Below are 19,970 nucleotides of genomic sequence, written 5' to 3' on the forward strand. Positions count from 1 at the left end.
TGTATCGGCATGTGATGTGAGTATGATATAACAAGGCCATAGATTGTATGTGCCAGTTAGGTGTTCTGTACAGAGAAGTACATTGTAGCTTAAATGATATTCAATTGTGTATGCTGCAGGTAAAATGTGTTTGCTGAATGTGCGAGTTATTGTAAGGATTGAGCGTATCGTATGATGCAAGCTAGAGATAATTTGGAATAAATGTTGTGGAAAGGAATTATGAACATACAGTCAGTATGTGTGATTGCCAGGCGAAAGTTATTAGTCTTTTGTTAAGGTTTCCTTTGTGTGCCATGTAGTGGAATCTAAGATGGCCGACAGTTACCATAAGATGTTTGAATGCCATGCGGCGGTATCTAAAATGGCGGACACAAAGACTTGGTATCACAAAATGGCTGCTTCTTCATAAGCCACGCCCCCTCCCGCGCTGTAATTCACATACACATTATACATCACTGAGGTTAGCTTTATTTAAGGATGCTGGAATATATAATCGTTATTATGTATAATACCTGTATTGTTATATATTTTGTAATCCATGATACAGTTTCATCAGTTTACATTCATAAATAATATTCATTGGTTATAAATCTGGACATTCAATTATTGGTTGCGTGCGAAATGAATAAATTAGATAGACTTTGCATATTTAAGTAAATGTACTTTAATAGATGGGGGCTCGTCCGGGATTAAGCATTTGACGATGTGCAGATATGCGCAGGTTTTTGCGAATATCGGCAGGTGTGGGATCATCTACCAGAAAGGAAGAAAAAAGTTTTTTTTTATTTTTTTTTCTGGTGTACTTTAATAGTTCTGACCTCATGGTCTGAGTGTTCCCTGTCCACTGGGACACTCTAGAGTGGAACCTGGCGAACTGTAACGTCTCGAAAGACGCCATCATCTTCCCCAGCAGTTTGAGGCACCTCCATACTGCTGTGCTCTGAGACCCTAGGATCTCCTGTACCAAGGCAGCCAGATCCCTGGCCTATGCCTCTGGTAGAAACACCCAATGCAACTGGGTATCCAGACCAATCCCCAAGAATTGGAGTCTCTGTGACGGCACCGATTGAGATTTTTGTAAATTTAAAAGCCAGCCGTGAATCTGCAAAACCTGATGGTTTCTGCCAAGTGACTCTTCACTTGTCTGCTGACTCCGCTTTAAACCGCAGGTCGTCCAAAAATGGAATAACCATGATTTCCCTAAGTCGAAGCACATCCGCCATTTCTGACATTATTTGGTGAATACCCTTGACGCTGTGGCCAGACCGAAAGGCAACGCCTGTTATTACAGGAGAAGGTCTCCTATTGCACACCCTGATGTTCCGAGTGCATAGGAACCTGCAAGTATGCGTCCTGGACCTTCATGGACGCTAAAAATTCTCCCTGGTCCCGGCTTAGCAGCACAGACCGTAGAGACTCTATTTTGAAATGGTCTACCCACAAATGGCTATTAATGCCTTTAAGTTTAGGATCAGCTGAAAGACCCGTCTGGTTTGGGCACCAAAAACAGAGTGAAATAAAAGCCTTTTTTCCCTCCGCTCTGGGGACCGGGACTACCACACCCTTCTCTAAAAGAGAATGAGCCGCTCCCAAGAGAGCTGTACGGAGTCGAGCCTCCTTTGGTAGTGGTGTAGGAATGAACCTTCTCGGTGGAAGAACTTTGAAGGGAATCTTTTAACCCTGGGTTATATTTCTAACCCAAGCGTTCCGGTCTAACAGTGCCCCTGCGTCTTTGAACAGTGACAGACGTCCCCCCTCCTTAAACACCGCCGGGCAAAACCCCTGGCAGTATGCAGAGGATTTTTCCTCTCCTTTGGTTTCTTATAAAAAGAACCCAATTTTTGACTATGGGGCCTTGCCCCTGGAGGACTGAGACTATCCCTTAAAAGACTGTTCTCAAAAGGACGCACCTCCTCTAGGGGAGGGCCGAAAGGATGGCCTGAAAACAGAAAACCTTGATGTCTGCTTGGCTGCAGGGGTAGGCAGGAAAGTGCTTTTTTTTTCCACCTGTGGCCTGCTTATTGATCTCTTTCAGTTGTAAACCAATAACAGCTTTCCTTTAAAAGCTAATGCCTCTAAGCCTTTTTTAGACTTGTTATCTGCCTTCCAAGCTATAAGCCAGAGCACTCTCCTGGCACTCCAGACACTGAGGAAACTCTGGCAGCCATTTTGAGAGCTTCCTGCTCAGCCTGAATCACATTTCTGCAGCAGCATTAGACTTCTCTGCATAGTAACAACACACAAAAAACAGTATATCAACTAGAGCACAGGTCACTGACCCACCAATCCTGGCCTTAGAGACCCAGACTGAAGCCAATCAGAAGACTTGCTTGCTTGAAGGCTTGCACTGGTAGCACAGTGGCTTTTGACAAGTATACCACAGAAGCCTCTACCACTGGAACATTTTCCCAGAGGTCTGCATGATCCTCAGGCATAGGATACAGGCTTAACCATCTATTAGGCATCTAAAGCCTTTTGTCAGGGGTTTTCCAATAAATCTTGTAAACCCTTGTCTGCAGAGAGATATCATTTCCCTCACGCTGTCTCTTAAAAACAACCTTAGCAGGAGTTTTTTCTTCACAGACAAATTCAATGCCTGTTTACAGCAGTAATCAAATCCTCCACCCCAGAGGGTGAGGACTCTTCAGAAACATCACCCTGAACCCAGGGTATGTCTGTGTACTCTCCCTCCTCATCAGCAGCTAATAATGGCACTGAATAAGACCTTTTAGGGGTCCCCCCAGAATAACCATAAAACTTGTCAAACAAGTAATTTAAACCTGCTGATTCCCATAGCAGTATCCTGCATGACTTGTAGAAGTCAGGATCTGTCTGGGTCCGAGGCAAAGAGCTGGACGGACTGCTGAGAGAATGGCCCTGGTCTAGGGAAATTACCAGCCATCACTCTTGCCTGTCCAGTAATGCACCAAAGCATTTTCCGACCTGTCTCAGGGACTTAGCCCTCGCAAGGTCCGATGCACTACCCTCTGGGGTTCACTCCCCATGGGTTTCACAGCAGCGCAACAAATACATAAGCCCCCCTTAGGGACAAATTTCAGTGTACAACCACTGCAAGTGCTCAATGCATTAAAGGCTCCCTCCCCCAAAACCACAGACTGTTGCTCAGACATGATGTTCTCAATAACACAGTCACAGCATTAAATGTACATACATTATATACAGTGTACTCAGTCACTTAGCTTTCTGTAGTCTTCAGAATGGGGAAAGCGAAGCCCAGGAAATCCAATCACTCTGTTAGTATCTGTAAGCCAGCTCAGCTCCGCTGCAAGCGTTCTGAATGGCGCCAAAACAGAGTGAGGGAAGGGACCAAGTCCCTGCTGCTGCGGGGTCTGTGACTTTTGGCGCCAACTACCCCCAGACAGCCGCTCCCATTGTAGGATCTCCTCGTTCCAGTATCTCCCCCTCAGCTGGGGACCACTCGGAACATGCCTGTAACAACACTGCTGTCCTCTCATATCAGGAGCTCAGTGTGTAAGCTCCGCAGAAAATGGCCGCCGCCATCACGGAGCGCCTGTCCCCCATGATCCCCACCTAGCGTGAAGCCGGTTTCAGAGCGCTCCGGAGCCCAGGCAGCTTCTTAAAAGAAGCTGTAAGCGCTGCACAGGGAGGCCAGACAGCGTCTCCCTCGTGCACAGTGAGCTGACAGGACTCGTTTCTGTCAGCTCCTGCTGCGCTAGCAGTGTGAGGATTCACTAATGAGAATCCTCACACTGTGCCTACCTAGCTAGTGTAGAAGTTAATAAAATAATAAAAACCCTAACTAACTCTACTCCTTCGGCTGCTCCAGCAGCCCTTTAGAATAGCACCCACTCCAGTGGGCACCTAACACGAACTGTGAGGAATCTGGGATGCAGTAGGGGAGGAGCCTACCCTCCAAAAGCTTTAGGATAGGTGCCTGGCTCCTGCGGACCCTCCTACATCCCAATGTGAAGCTGTGTCACCAGGACCATTGAAAGAGAAAGCAATGAAGCAGAGATCTGTTTTCTGGAGCGTCAGATTCCTGGGTCTATTTGGGACAACAGAGTTCAAATATTGCAACTTGAACAAACTTCATCTACTCTCCCCGTTGTATCACACACTTGCTTCAAAACACTTTAAAAACAGATAAAATGTATCCAAACCATTTATTTTCCTGGTATAAGGGAGAAAATCATTTGCTCCCATTACCAGATATCACTCCAAGCAGCCAGATTACATGTCCAAACTTACAATATGTATCCAGCTTTACTTTCATGTTGCAATATGTGTTTGAAAAAATAACAGTAGCTGATTGAGTAGTGATTTATCTGTCTCAATGCTTTGTATTAACATTTTGTAAAAATAAATAAAAAATGAAATTTAGTTTTAAAGAAAAAACTATTGGTTTACCTGAATAACAGTCTGCGAGGTTTTGGAGACTGACAGTTGGTTGTAGTTTCCTGTACTGTCAATCATAAGTGGCCTACAAAGCAATGCAAAAACGATATTTGAGTATTTCTTTACACTGTGTACACATATATGACATACATCTTCTGCTCCACCTATCTTTTTTTTTCTACTCTGCTGGAGCAAATACTAGAGATTACTAAAATCTAGATACTGAAAGAATCCCACACCAGACTAAATCTTATAGGGAGTGCTATAACAATTCTTGTAATTATATAGTTCCTTAAAAAAAGCTCAAAAAAATATAATGAAAAAGGTAGTAAACAGTGGGGGGGGGGGGGGGGGGGGATAAAATAGGATACATTTATTGCAGTAAGCAGGTTCTACTATTACATACAATTCTAAATTTGTTATCTAAATTATTACCCGGTTAATAAGGAATAAAAAAGTTTATTAATCAATGATGCACAATCTGGTAAACGTATACAGGTCGAGCCTCCCGTATCCGTAGATCTCTTATCTGAAATGTTCCAAAACCGTGTTTTTTTTAGAATAGGTCTGATTTTTTTGTTTGTTTTTTCCACCACCCCCCTTTTTTCATACTTAACATGTCCCCCAATGTCCACAGCGGCCTTCAGGATCTTCTTCCGTGTCTTCAGCGGTCCCAGGAGTACATTTCGCAGGCGCACCGGTGACGTCACCGGCGCGTTCACGAACTTGAGCAATACACTTCTGGCACCGCTGAAGAGGATCCTGAAGGCCTCAGTGGGAGCAGCGGGGCACCACCAGCGGACCAGGTAAGTATTAAATAACAAAATTATTCGAAAACCGTAAATATCCCTTATCCAAAATGATCGTGGTCCAGAGTATTTCGGATAAGGGATACTCGACCTGTATTTGTATCTGTTTAGTATCCTATAATTGTAATATATATTTTTTGGAATAGAACTAAAACTTTGTTCTATTGTAACCAGTATTTTTAGGTTTGTACTTCTCATTTGAAAGCTCTGATGTGATGATTCCCATGTGTGTTTTAATGATAAACGAACATTCATGTGGCGATTCCTTGTGCGTTTCAATGATGAATGCCTATGCACTGCCATATTGGAGCTATTGCTGCTGCTTCTATGTAAGCAACAGCGACAGCAACTCCGTACACATCTGAATCAAGCATAATAGTGCCCTATACAAACACCCTTAACTTTTTACTAATTGGGTAGTAAGTCAGGGTCATGTTCTATTTTGCTTCCAGATGTGCTCTTTTTTCTATTTGCACCTATTAACAATGTGTCCTTAGGGACAGTGAATGCTTAGAGCTATTCTAAGTGCTCTGCCTGCACAGTCTATGACAGGTGCTCGTTAATGATGTGGTGCACGCACTTGTGCGGAATACCCAGAGGTACAAGACTGATAATGCTTTATTTTCTTAGAGTCATGATTAATTACATTTAAGATGTACTTACGGATTTGTTTGTAAGGATGCCATTTGGTCATAAGTCTGAGATGAAGCAACCTGAAAAGAAAAGTATATTAATAAGTATTAGAAATCCTGCACCTTGCTCCGTTTCAAAAGATGAAAGCTACAACCTGGCCTTAGCCCTTCAGTAGGCTCTGTAGAGCACAGTATTTGCTATATAATTTAGGAACACTTGACACAAAGGATGAGTTGCTCAAAAATGACCAATCCCTTTAAAGGAGGGGGGTCCCTTGTTTTAAAATATACACATCTACAGCAAATCTTACTGTGGTTATTACTTAAAGGCGGCATCCTATTAGCCCGGATGCCGTGTAGGCTGATAAAAAAACGATGGTCATTATCGCAGTATCTAATTATCAGATTAAAATGGACCATGATCATGTGAAAAAACACATGGGACTAATAATATTATGGGCACCAATAGACCTCTAATGTTTTCCCATATTAATTTAGCTTGGTTAGGGATACAGACAAATTTACTAATTTTCTCCTATACTTATCTCTAGTTTTGCCATCTTGAATCATTGTGCTAGTCCTGGTTTCAGGAATTTGTAAAAGAATAGGTGTGAAAAAAGGTGAGTGCACACCCGAAATAAGCTGTTTTTGCAGCACATTTCTTGTAATAGCTGCGATAATTTGACTGTCCCGCAGCTAAATGAATATCCCACAAATTGTTCAATTTTTTCACTTTCTGACGTGTTCAAGTGAAAGTTTAGTACATTCGCCTTAAATTCATCTCCTTATATTTAGTGTGTTTATATATGTGCATGCTAGCAGGTCTACTGTGATCTACCAATGTTTCTAAATTAATATTTTATTTTATACTCACAGGTTCAAACTGTGCTTGTGCTGGTCTTAACTGTAGGACCTCTTTCCATAAGGCCTCATTTTCCCTAAATTAAAGAGAAAAACAAAAAGAGATGTGACAATTATGGAGGTAACTAATGCTCTTCCATTAAAATATTTTTTTTAAATAAAATACAGAGCACTCCAATAATCCTATAAAATGGGTTTTAGTTTACAAGCTTTCTATGGCAAATTCAAATTAAGGGACCATATACAGGTTGAGTATCCCTTATCCGAAATGCTCGGGACCACCAGCATTCCGTATAAGGGATTTTTCCGGATTTTGGAATTATTTTTTTTTAAACAGACTTACCTGTCCCCTGGTGGTGCCCTGATGGTCCCTCAGCATCCATGGAGTACTCGGTGTCCATGGCAGGCCTTCAGCTTCATCTCTGGTGTCTCCAGCTGTCCCAGGAGTGCATTGCGTGAGTTCCCAGGCGCGCCGGTGACGTCACCAGCACGCTCACACACTCGCGCAATGCACTCCTGGGACCGCTGGAGACGACGGAGAGGATGCTGAAGGCCTGCCGTGGTAGCCAGAGGACTTGGTAAGTATAAAAAAAGGGTTGGGGGGGGGGTAAAGAAAATATATATTTGAATTCTAAAAAAAAAAAAAAACACGGTATTTGGAATAATTCGGATACGGGATACTAAACCTGTATTATATTCTGTAGCTTGTTTTCTGTTCTATGGCTGTTACTATAACTGACTATGTACAGATCATACATCAGGTTTATATTTCTGCTAAAAGTTGGCCTAAAACTACATCAGATTTTCTGAAGTCCTAAAAGTATATAGAGACCCAAATCAAAAAGAGACAAAAATAATACTTTAAATGCACAAAATTAGTAATTATTATAATTATTCAGGCTGTATGTAAAAGCTAAAAACAGAAAAAAAAATGCATTTTATGTTTAAATTTGGGTCCAGTCCTCAAGAGCTTTCATTATTGCATGCAAATTTTCCGAAATAAAAAAATATATGAGAAAGTCAAAATATTTTGTGTCATAGCAGCGGCACTCCAAGACAGCAAGTCCGATATTAAAGGTGTCCTTTAATCACTCAATAGCACCATTTCAGGGCTCGGAGCGTATGCCTTGAAAAAGGGGCAACGAGCCACGAAACGTTGCCCATATTAGATGCTACTTTTCACAATACACCTTTTTTGAATATTGAATCTCCAGAGTGCACTCCATCATCTCCAGTATACAACCCCTAGCTATCACATGCTTATTAAAAGATAACATCCTTCTCCTCCTCTTTTTCCTTTTGTGTTTGTTTATATTCTTTTCGTTTTTTTTCTTATTTTAAATAAAAAGTATACAAGCAAGTGCGCTTTTTCATGTTCCTTTGTTTTCTGTTGTTACGGTTTCTGTTCATAAGAATTGTTCCATTGGACTTTAAACATCCAACCTTTAGGAATGCTGAAATTATGTGATGGAAGCTTAGCATCAGCACGCACTTTCCATTGCAGATTATATGCAAAGTAATTCAAGGTTTCTTGAAATGTGGGTAATATAGCTGTATCACTTCAATATGTTGTGTGTTATTTTTACCAATTGTGCTGCTGCGATGTGGTGTCTTTGCTTCAATAAAAGTCAGAACATACCTTCTAGATTTAATAACATAAACATAAAAGGTGGTGCTTTAAATTACAACTTTTAACTTCTACTATTTAATAGTATGCTCCGAGCCAAGTACTAAGAATTGCATGTAATATTTGAAAACATTCATTACTGTTAAAAATGCATTTCTGGATATACTGTACACACTGAACTGAAACTGTAAAGAGCAAATATTCAGCACAATCTTATAGTTATTTTCCTAAATGTCTACATTCTTAATTCCCTTTTAAATGAAAAGTTACAATGGCATAGCTAACATTATAAAGAAGTGAACCAGGCCACATGGTCTTGCACGAATTCCGCTATTGCTAGCCATGCCTTCTGCTTTCATCACTATGGGGCATACCCAGCACTCCGGGAGCAGAGCACCAAGTGATACAGAGGGTAAATGCGGCCTGCCAGTGGAACAGCCCTAACAAATGGGATTGTCCCAGTGTGTAATGAGGTTTACCCCTCTAGCTAAATGCCCCCCTTTTGTACCTCTTTAGAGATTCGACAGTTGTATCAAGAACATCTTGTCTTGCTTGCAGCTGATGGAGGAACGTTAAGATTTTCTGAAGGTCATCTGGTCCTGTTTTACCTTCTTCAATTTGGAGGACGGGAACCTAGTAGAGAGTAGACTTTGTAAGCAAGATTCGCTTTAAGGATGAGTTTAAATGCACTTCTGAATTTCACATATGTGCCTATGAAACCAAGCATAGAAAGAGCATATATACTACTAGTATATAATATTGTGGCATACATACATTTTAAATAAGACACTGGAGTATTAGTAGACTGTTTGGGACTGAAAGCAATATAATGGGAATGTACATTATGACAAAACACAAGAAGAACGAATATCTGCATCTACTAAATAAAATCAAGCTAAAGGCTAACAGGTAGTTCAACATCCATCGTCCCTCGTCAGTCCGCTCCCATATTAATACTATTATTTGGGAATCAATGAGAAGAATTATAGTTTCCCCCCCCCCCCCCCCCCATCTACCAGTCACTTTAATATTTTCACACACACAATTGTTGATCGTTTAATAAAAAAAAAAAAAAAACACAAGCAATGAAGCGCCTGGAGCCCTGTTGGAGAAAGTGCGCTACATAAACAAAACTTACTTACATACATACATGCAGAATTTAACAGAAATGAATTCACTTAGTAAATGAAGTTCTTCTAAATGATGCATATATGAGAAACTAATAAGACTGGAGAGACATTAGTAAATGTATCCAAAAGATCCACACAACGCTATGCAAAGGAGAAATACATTTCCTTCCCCAAATGTCATTACAGTGAGCAAAGGGACAGATGGAGGGAACCTTTCACAGCGCTCTGATACTTAGTACTTGAAAGGCTATATATCAATCACAGGGGCACTAAATTAGAGCAGGGTTTTTTTAACTGCCAATCCACCAGAAAAAATAAAACACAATAAACACATTGCAATTACCTCCCATTACAATGTAATTAAGAATCAGGTGATTCTTATTCAAAGGCATGTAGAAGATTAAAGAAAGTGGTTTCCTAACAATGATAAAGCTGTATACAAATATTTTAGACCAGGTTGGGTTTATAAGTCCACAAACTCCAAGGCCATATGGGCAAATCTAAAATAATACACCATAAAAGCCTTGAGTGGGTCAGATTGGAGGTCAACTATAGATAATGCAGACTGTGAAAAACTCGACTTTGTAACACGTGCTCATTTCAGATCTGGCTATCCACTTTCCTAGTAGCTTTAGGGGAAATAGCAGCGGGCATCTATTCAATGCTGTCTTTCCTGACAGCATTGAAGAGGCAGATCGACAGAACGGGCCTAACTTTAAAAGCAGTTGGGTGTTTTGCCCAGAATAGCCGTGGATTATCAAGATCAGGGTCATAATTCAACCATCCACGGCCGTTTATGCAGCCACACCCCCTTTTTGTCGATTGGCAGGCGGGACATTGAATCCCGTCTGCCGATAAACAGTAGAGCTGGCCGAGTACGAGCCAGGGTCATGACTGCCGGGACTGAATACCCCCCTAAGTCTTGGGTAAAAATATTGCCGATTTTAAACCAGGCAAACTCCTACTTAAATGGCCCAGTGGACTTTACTCTTTATACCTTTGTGCACTGTATTGTTTAGTATTAGCGCCCCAGATACTACAACCCCTTTGGAACATGATCAAAGGCTTCCATCTTAATAAAATCTAAGTACAAGTCAAAAAACAATATAGAAAGCTGTTGGGCACTGTTCCCTTCAAATACCACCTGCCCTATTATAATAGTTTATGGACTCGGACATTTATCAACTTTTCAAACACAGGACTTCTACATTTTGGTGAGAGGGGCCACTGATTATTAATAATATTCTAGCCCAGGCATGGCAAACTCATGGGTCTCCAGCTGTTGTGAAACTACACATCACAGCATGCACGCTCAGTTTTAGCATTCCACAATAGCAAAGCCCAGTGTTCGAAAAGTTGAGAGGGCGATATTCACAGTGCATACACATTTCTTAAACCCACATGATAAATTGGCTACTAATATTTAAAGAAAAAAAAAAGCTGTTAAATATCAACTATTTCAATATCTACCATTGAAAGTATGCAATCACTACCAAATCACTGTGCTATCTGCTAATACAGGAGCGGTACTAAAGAAAAGGTCTGTTGTGGTAAGCTATTATCATTTTGGGGACCAATATATTGATTTCATTTTTTTTGAACATTTCTAGGTTATTGCATACACATGGAAAAGGAGGCATCCTTGGTTTTCCATATTGTTTGATCTTGATGTGGTTCAAACTAGGTTTTAGACCCTTATTGCTTCATCACGATTCTACATGATGAATGTATATATTTTGAGATCATACCAGTAAATTATATACATATACAGTGAGTTTTCAATGTATGATTGATATAAATAAATTGTAGTCTGCGTGTGGCTTTTTCCCCAGTGCTTAATATTTATTGTACTTGCGCTATTTCAGGGTTTATGATAAATGTCCATTATTGCACATGCAATCTGCACTTCCTATTTACACTATTTATTTGCAACTCACAACACTCATAACAGGTATTTAAAGAGGGGGAGGAGGACACACAAACGGATATAATGTGCAACTCAAAATACCTTAGTTTTGCAGTGGTGTGTCTCAATGGTCTGCCCAGTGCAGATCAAGGTGCAAGTCTCCTCTCCACACTCAACAGACTCCTCCTATAAGGGTTAATTACAGGGTAAGAACTTGTGGCATAAATTGCGTATATTTGTTACAAAGATAGATTGATGCATTGGTTTGAATTTTGTTCTCAATAGATATGTACCCTAAATGTCAAGCACATATAGCCATGTTATTGGTGTAGAATGTTCTTTCAAGCATTATTTCTGTGTGGTACAGACAAAACATGTTCTCCATTGTTATTATAATTTGCACAAATTCTAATTCATACATTGGGAGTAATTTTAGTAAGGATTACAAAAAGGTCTCTTTAATGGGCAACACCATGAGCACTGCAGGTGGGGTACAGAGAGAGTTACACCTGGGTGGGGTCTGTTCAAACTCAAATCTAAATTGCAGTGTAAAAATAAAACAACCAGTATTTACTCTGCACAGAAACAAAATAATTCACCCAAATCTAACTCTTTGTCCCCCCTGCAGTGCACATAGTTTTGTCCATTAGAGAGAAAATTTTCTTTTGCGAGTGAACCAGAATCAGGCCCAATATAAAGATCAAACAAGTTGTGGAGTATAAAAAGCTGAACATATACATTAGTGTAAAGATAAAGCAAGAACTTTTGTGTAAACACAAAGAATAGTATTGTTACATACAGTAATAGTCTTTGCTTTGAAAGTAGGAATTGGAAGGCTGAGTCAGTTACCCACTTAACGTAGAATGGCTTTTCCATTCTTTAAGTCATTTAACAAATGGGTCACCAATCATTGAATTAAGCCAGACAGAATATTTACAATTCTAAAAATACATCCATGGAATAAATGTAAAGCAATACTGTCCATAAGAATGGGTTTACGTTAATTAAAACCCTTAATAAATCTGTAACTACGACCTGGACAAATTGTTAAAAATAATAATTATAATTATTATTATTAATACACCGCACTGAAGGAGCTATGCAGGGGAGTCTGGTGGTGGAGTACCACCACAGGGATGGTCAGTAATGACAGCTCATGGAACCTGAAGGAGGGGCAGTAAAACCACAAATAAATGGTCTAATGGAGAAAAACCAAAAAACAAACATAACCCAGGCCGACAAATGAAGCCTTCTCTGTCACAATTAGGTATATTCAATCTCCTCCGTCGGGAATGTCTGCGGGGCCCTATTCAATGCGGTCTTTCCCAACAGCAGAACGAGCCTGACTTCACAAGCAGTCAGGCTCGTTCTAATGACCTCTCGGCCAAAGCTCACCGATTTCCAGCCGCTTCTTGCGGCCACCCCCCTTCTTGATCCGTGGCAGGCGGGACGTTGAATCCCGCCTGAAAAATCTCAGTTGAGCAGACCGAGAGCGGGACAGGGTCACGGTTGTCGGGCCAGTCCGACAGTCTTGACCCAACATTGAATATCCCCAATGTCTTTGTATACACTAACAAAAAATCAGTACATTTTTCTATGAATGCAAAAAAGTCTAGAATTATTATATGGACCATGCATGAAAATTAGTGCTTTGTCTATATCATATTTTAAGTATCTTAGAAGGAAACAAGCATACAAACCTTAGCCTTGCGGACCACACGCTTGTCTCCGGTACTTGTGGTTACTTTCCGCTTTATCAATGACAATAGCTCTTCTTGGCCACGCTTGAAAAACTGATGTTGGTATCTGCCGGAACAATATTTGTCATGCCTAGCTGCTCCAGTCTCATCCTGCATAACTTTATGGAAGCCATCTGTAAAAGCAAAAATATATATGGTCAAGGATGGGTCTATATTTAGGTACATGGGGCGTCAGCACAAGTCCAATTAAACGGTGGTGGACAGTCTGTGCACAGGGAGGTAAATGGTAAAAATAGTTTTGGACCTCGGCGACCTGTGTTTTAAGTGTTACGAATAATAAAACTATAAATATAAAAATAGGCAAAAGCTCCTATTTATCAAGAAGGCAGGATTACCTCACTTCCTGCTACTTAATCAATCAATCAGAACTTATATAAATCCAGACTGGGAATCTGGCAGAATCTTGTGGCTAAGATCATTAAAACAGATTGCGCGTGCGGCATTTTCATTCAGGAGGCTCTGTCCATGTAGCTGGATGGCGGCGCTTCCCGATTGTCATGTGAGGACGTTGGAGGGTTAACGTCCTCTTGTTCTGGAACGCATCTGGCATGCAGGTTTCCTTTAGAGAGACCTCGTGGCCACAAATATGCATTGAAATGAATTATTTTTGTGGTGTGCTCATGCAGCCAGTCATAATAGTAATTGTCACATAGAAAAAGAAAAATTAGCAGTGTAAGTGTGATTTGGATTATAGTGCACGGGTATGCATACACTTTGATATCCATACATGTATATACACACCAATATACTAGGTGTATTAGTATATCCCCACTTTATTAGAACCAGCAGAATTTACAGATAAATGGTGCACTTAATTAGGCTATTTATATACGGTGGGTTAGAGAGCTAGAATTCTTCTTGGATTGTAATGTTAAAATGATAACTTGCTAATAAATAAATATTGAATAGATGTAGCTAGTATATCTTCGAAACATAGTTTAATCAGATGGTTTTAAGTATAGTAGAGAGGTGAACTATACATGAGGTTATCACATTGAGCCAGAGGTGGTATAGCAAGTCAGAACAGTACGGCGCATGACATTCCCTTATTGGTGTAACCTGTTCCCATTTTTCTTTTTCTATGTGACAACTACTATTATGACTGGCCGCATGAGCACACCACAAAAAGAACACATGACAATCAGGAAGCGCCGCCATCCAGCTACATGGACAGAGCCTCCTGAATGAAAACGCCGCACACGCATGCACAGTAGCAGGAGACTGACGGCAGATGTGGGGCAGAAGTGACGTCTCGCCCCACAGCGCCTCTGTTACAGTACCAATTACATAAATTTGGCATTATGTGGACATGTCCCCTATCCGTTTTAATGTTCTTAGCCATGGTTTTCCTTTATTACATCAGATTTATCCTATTTTTATAAAGAATCTGCCCGATTCCCAGTCTGGATTTATACAAGTTCTGATTGATTGATTAAAGTAGCAGGAAGAGAGGTAATCCTGCGTTCCTGATAAATAGGAGCCTTTGCCAGTTTGTCCCCACCCCCTGAGGAAGTCAGTGGTGATGAAACATGTTGGGCAGCTTCTGATACCTAACTCACTTTCCACTGAAAAGCTAAGCGTTCTTTCTTCTATTTCTTCTTTTTTAGTCCATGTATGAAATCTAGTCATATGTATTGTGATTTTTTTTTTTTTAAACGCATCTACTACCCCTTTCTTATGTATTTATTGTATTTGTATGTGTAGTCTTTTTTAAACCCTCATTGGATGTATTAAATCTTTAGACTTTTCTATATATTTAAAGTTTTATTATTTATACTATTAGAGATAGATAGATAGATAGATATATATATATATCTATCTCCTCACAAATAAACAGTCCATTCACTGGTCATTTCACATGACTTGCTGACACAGAAATTCCCTATTCAGCTGCCATTATACCATAGTTAAAGATCTACCTTTAATAAAAAATAAATTATAATAAATCTGATTCAAGCACCAGAATCTCACTTTTAGTAAATGGACAAAAAAATCTTAAATCAAAGTAGACTACTACTAGTATTTGGGCTTCCTATTTGCAGTCTTCTTGGAATTTTCTTTTATCTAATGTATACATGTAAATTAACTGTCATGTACTTTGCTCCTGTTCAGGGCAATCATTGCTACTAAACATAGAAACATAGAATTTGACAGCAGATAAGAACCACTTGGCCCATCTAGTCTGCCCCTTTTTTTAAACATGTTACCTCAAACCATATTTGATCCTTATTTTTTTGTAAGGATATCAATATGCTTATCTCAAGCATGTTTAAATTGTACTACTGTATTTGCGTCTACCACCTCTGTTGGGAGGCTATTCCACTTATCTACTACTCTTTCTGTGAAAAAATTCTTCCTCGCATTTCCCCTGAATCTTCCTCCCTCTAGTTTCAGTGCATGTCCTCGTGTTCTGCTGCTTCTCTTCCTGTGAAGAATGTCTCCCACCTGTACCTTGTTAAAGCCCTTGATATATTTGAAAGTTTCTATCATGTCCCCCCTTTCCCTTCTCTGCTCTAAAGTATACATATTAAGATATTTTAGTCTTTCCTGGTACGTTTTGTGATGTAGGCCATGCACCATTTAGTTGCTCTTCTTTGTACAGTCGCTAATGTATTTATATCCTTCTGGAGATATGGCCTCCAGAACTGAACACAATACTCTAGGTGAGGTCGTACCAATGACCTATACAGTGGCATTATTACTTCTTTCTTTCTACTGCTGATAACTCTCCCTATGCAACCAAGCATCTGACTTGCCTTCTTCATTGCTTTGTTACATTGCTTACCTGCTTTTAAGTCCCCTGAAATAGTGACACCTAGATCCCTCTCTTTCTCAGTAGTTTCCATTATAGTGCCATTTATACTATATTGAGTCTTTGGATTTCTGAGACTCAAGTGCATGATTTTGCATTTTTTGGCATTAAACTGTAGTTGCCATTCTCTTGACCATTTCTCTAATCTGCCTAGATCCTCAATCATTTGTTTTACCCCTCCTGGTGTGTCTACCCTGTTGCATACCTTTGTGTCATCTGCAAAAAGGCACATTTTACCCTCAATTCCATTTGCAATATCACCAATAAAGATATTAAAAAGCACCGGTCCAAGTTCAGATCCCTGGGGTACTCCACTTCGACTCAGGGTTTAACTTCTTGGACACTCAAGCAGTTAGCAAACAGACTGTCTAATCATCTCTGGTTTCCTTGAAGTCTCATTCTTTTTTAATGTTCCTATTGTCTGGCATTAAGAACCACTAACACAAGCACTTTTTTTGGATTGTGCTGGTTAAACTTATTTGATAGACAATTACACATTGTTTTCTCCATGACAGCTCAATCTAACCAACTATGCCCATACACGCTGCGATTTGCAGATATGAACAGGACCAAAACGCATGCAATTATCACAGCCTGTACAGACACCTTAAGCAGCGTTTTAAAATAGTATTTTCTTTATATTATAAAAGCTAAATTAGATAAACATAGTAAGACTACACTTTACCATGCCATATTATCTCAAGCACTTCATGTGCTTCTAAAAATAGGTCCCTAAATGTTCTCTCTTATTTGTTTCAGATAATATGTACAGTACGGATGGTGTAATGGTTAGCATTACTACCACACAGCACTGAGGTCATGGGTTAGATTCCCAACATGGCCCTAACTGTGTGGAGTTTGTATATTCTCCCCGTACTTGCATGGGTTTCCTCTGAGTACTCTGGTTTCCTCCCACAATCCAAAAATATACTGGTAGGATAATTGGCTCCCAACAAATTAACCCTAGAATGTCTGTGTGCGTGTACATGTGGTAGGGAATATAGATTGTAAACTCCACTGGGGTAGGGACTTATGTGAATGTTCAAATATACTCTGTAAAGCGCTGCGGAATATGTATGCGCTATATAAGAAACTGTTAATAAATAAATCTCTTCAGTTCAGAGAAAGATGTAGCGGCTATTAGTTAGTTTAAATTATTAATTTAATTATTACACTGGACCTTGGGATACTTTACCACCTTTTTAAACCAAGGGTTTGTTTACCCTAGCATGATCCAACATGACTACATCTAGAACTAAAAAAAATTTTTCACTGTCACAGCCCCATGGCTGAGGCGTTAGGACATGTTTTTTTTTTTTTTACGGTATTCAGGCCTAGGATGACTACACTAGGGACAACTAATCTTGGAAGGCTGGTTTTAATTCAATAAGGGAGTCACATGTTTTATTTTTCTAGACAGAGCCCGATTTAGATCTGATCACATGTCTGTAAAGTCACACAATGGCATATTATCTATAGACTGCGCATGCGTAAAGTTCACAATACGCAAGTGCGAGGCCGTGCTGCAATAAACTCCTGTAACATTTTCTGTTCGCTGGCCGTTTAGGGGAGAATACGTTACGTCAGTAGCAGGCTGATGTTCCTGTATTCATCACAGCCGTGGAGTCGATGGCTATGCAACAGCTGCGATGATTTGTGTCCAGTGTAAAAAACATTCGATGGCGAGTGGCTTACGTCGGGATTTGGACATTTTCGCTCAGGTGCAAATGGATGTGCAGCCGTATACATCCATTCGCACAGCATGCACTTTCATTTGCGGGTGTTTCCTGGAGCAGGGCGGAGGCTAAATCTCGCTGATCGTGAGAATTTGCGGCCGTACAATCAGGCCTCTAGAATCTGCTTTTGTATTTTGATGGCTATTTTAAGTGTGAAAGAAACCATAATAAAATGGTCTATACTTACACCAGTTGAGTTGCCTCACGAAACTGGCCATATTGTTATGTTTGAAATGTTTAGGCAATATTTCTTTTGCAAATCTTCCTTCATCCAACACTATGAAGCTGTTTCCATCCTATATAGAAAAATAAGTGTTATACAGTATTTATATTACAGTATGTTCTGGCCACCATACAAGCAAGTAGGAAATACAATTTAAATATTAAAACCAGACACCAATGAGAATGATAACATAATTTAAAAAAACTTCTTATGCAAAATAATAAGAAAATAACATACATTATGCTTGGAGAATTAAACATTTTCATGTACAGCCTGCAGAATTGTATTTATTATGCAGATGATGATGCATGCACGCACGCGATCCCTGCACAATACAGATTAAGCACGAACAGATTGCTCTTCCAAACAGTTATGGATTGTAGGGACCAGGGAAGCAAGAATAGAAACCTTGGAGTAGCAAATTGTCACCCAAGCGACGCCATAATATATACATATTCCTGTTCCCTGTATTTGAATCTATTGCCAGCCTTGAGAAAAGTCCAAGTTATGGTGTTTCTCGCCTGAAATATTTCTTCAAAGACCTAAGAGTGCCGCCTCTTAACATATACATATATATACTGATGTATAATTGGCGGCACTCACGGCGCAAGAAATGAAGACAAGCTACAACAGGGTGAAGCTTAACGTTTCAATTCATAAACAGAATTTGTCAGAAGCGCTTCTGACGAAAATTCTGTTTATGAATTGAAACGTTAAGCTTCACCCTGTTGTAGCTTGTCTTCATTTCTTACGCCGTGAGTGCCGCCAATTATACATCAGTATTGCACCTGCATACCCAGGAGGGCACCTGGCCATCTTATTGCTATTTGTAAGGGATGAGTGCCGACATCAGGACTAATATATATATATATATATATATATATACACACACACACATACACACTCATGTACAGTACATACACACTTTTGAGTTTGCAACAAGCACTCAAAAAAAATTAAACACTTGCCTGATGCCCTCAGAGCGATCCGTCCCAGTCGGACCAGTGTACAGTAGATCAGGCAGTGACATTCCGGAGTTTGTATAAATGACAACAAAAAGGCTGAAACATTAATAGATAACTATGGCTATTATTGTCACCTATACGAAGTCCAGAGTGCCACTGCCTGATCCACTGTGTGTGTAAAACTCATGTGGACCTAATGCTTGTGTCGACCTTCCAACCTAAGCCTTGTCAACCTTCAGTGGTTGACCTAATTACCATATCCCAAAGAGATGTGCCATTGCACAACATTGCATCAATATCCAAAAATGTATTCCCCTCCATTGTTAATGATAAATATCTACATATAATGTGCACTATTTGACTATTACTCCTACTCAAAACACTGCGTATAATGAGTGTTAAATGTAAGGTAAAAACCTATTTTGCATTTGCCATTAGCTCGAGTTACTACAGACTACGGCCCTTATTCAGATCTGATCGCAGTACAAATTTGTTCTCAAAATGGGCAAAACCATGTGCACTGCAGGTAGGGTGACCAACTCATCCCTTTAATCCGGGACACATTAATTACACAGGTTCTGTGGCTGGCTTTCACCTGGTTTTAAACTGCCACAGAACCTGTGTAATTAATATGTGTCCCGGATTAAAGGGATGAGTTGGTCACCCTAACTCAGGGCTGGGCAACACCGGCCCTCCAGATGTTAATGAACTACACATCCCAGCATGCCTTGCATCAGTTTCAGCATGGCCACATAGCAAAACTAATGCAAAGCATCCTGGGATGTGTAGTTCATTAACTTCTGGAGGGCAGGTGTTGCCCAGCCCTGTCCTAACTGCAGGTGGGGCAGATGTAACATGCATAGATAGTTAGATTTGGGCAAGTTAATTTGTTTCTGTGCAGGGTAAATATACTGGCTGTATTATTTTAAACTGCTAATTAGATTTCAGTTTCAACACATCCCACCCAAACATAACTCTCTCTGCACATGTTACATCTGCCCCTGCTGCTTGTGCACATGGTTTTTCCCATTTTGAGAACAAATTTGTACTGCGATCGGGGCCTACAGTATGTTCCATTCCCTCTGGATGAAATGCTACAGTTCACAATGGAAATATCCTTATTTGTGTATGT

General features: G+C 40.1%; 1 protein-coding gene across 2 annotated transcripts in view; it reads right to left on the reverse strand.

The window, feature by feature from the left end:
- The window catches only part of LOC146063896 (heat shock factor protein 2-like), a 61,008-nt gene that overhangs the window by 40,034 nt on the left and 1,004 nt on the right, over positions 1–19,970 (reverse strand). For both annotated transcript variants that reach the window (XM_083176792.1, XM_083176793.1), the window contains exons 2-8: positions 17,838–17,946; positions 13,043–13,215; positions 11,445–11,528; positions 8,815–8,939; positions 6,693–6,756; positions 5,850–5,899; positions 4,390–4,462 (exon numbers count right to left, since the gene is read on the reverse strand). In XM_083176792.1, the coding sequence (XP_083032918.1) occupies positions 4,390–4,462; positions 5,850–5,899; positions 6,693–6,756; positions 8,815–8,939; positions 11,445–11,528; positions 13,043–13,215; positions 17,838–17,946 (678 nt within the window). The remainder of the gene's footprint in view (positions 1–4,389; positions 4,463–5,849; positions 5,900–6,692; positions 6,757–8,814; positions 8,940–11,444; positions 11,529–13,042; positions 13,216–17,837; positions 17,947–19,970) is intronic.

Source organism: Crinia signifera, chromosome 3 (assembly GCF_055691185.1).
Source record: "Crinia signifera chromosome 3, ASM5569118v1, whole genome shotgun sequence".
Lineage (NCBI taxonomy): Eukaryota > Metazoa > Chordata > Amphibia > Anura > Myobatrachidae > Crinia > Crinia signifera.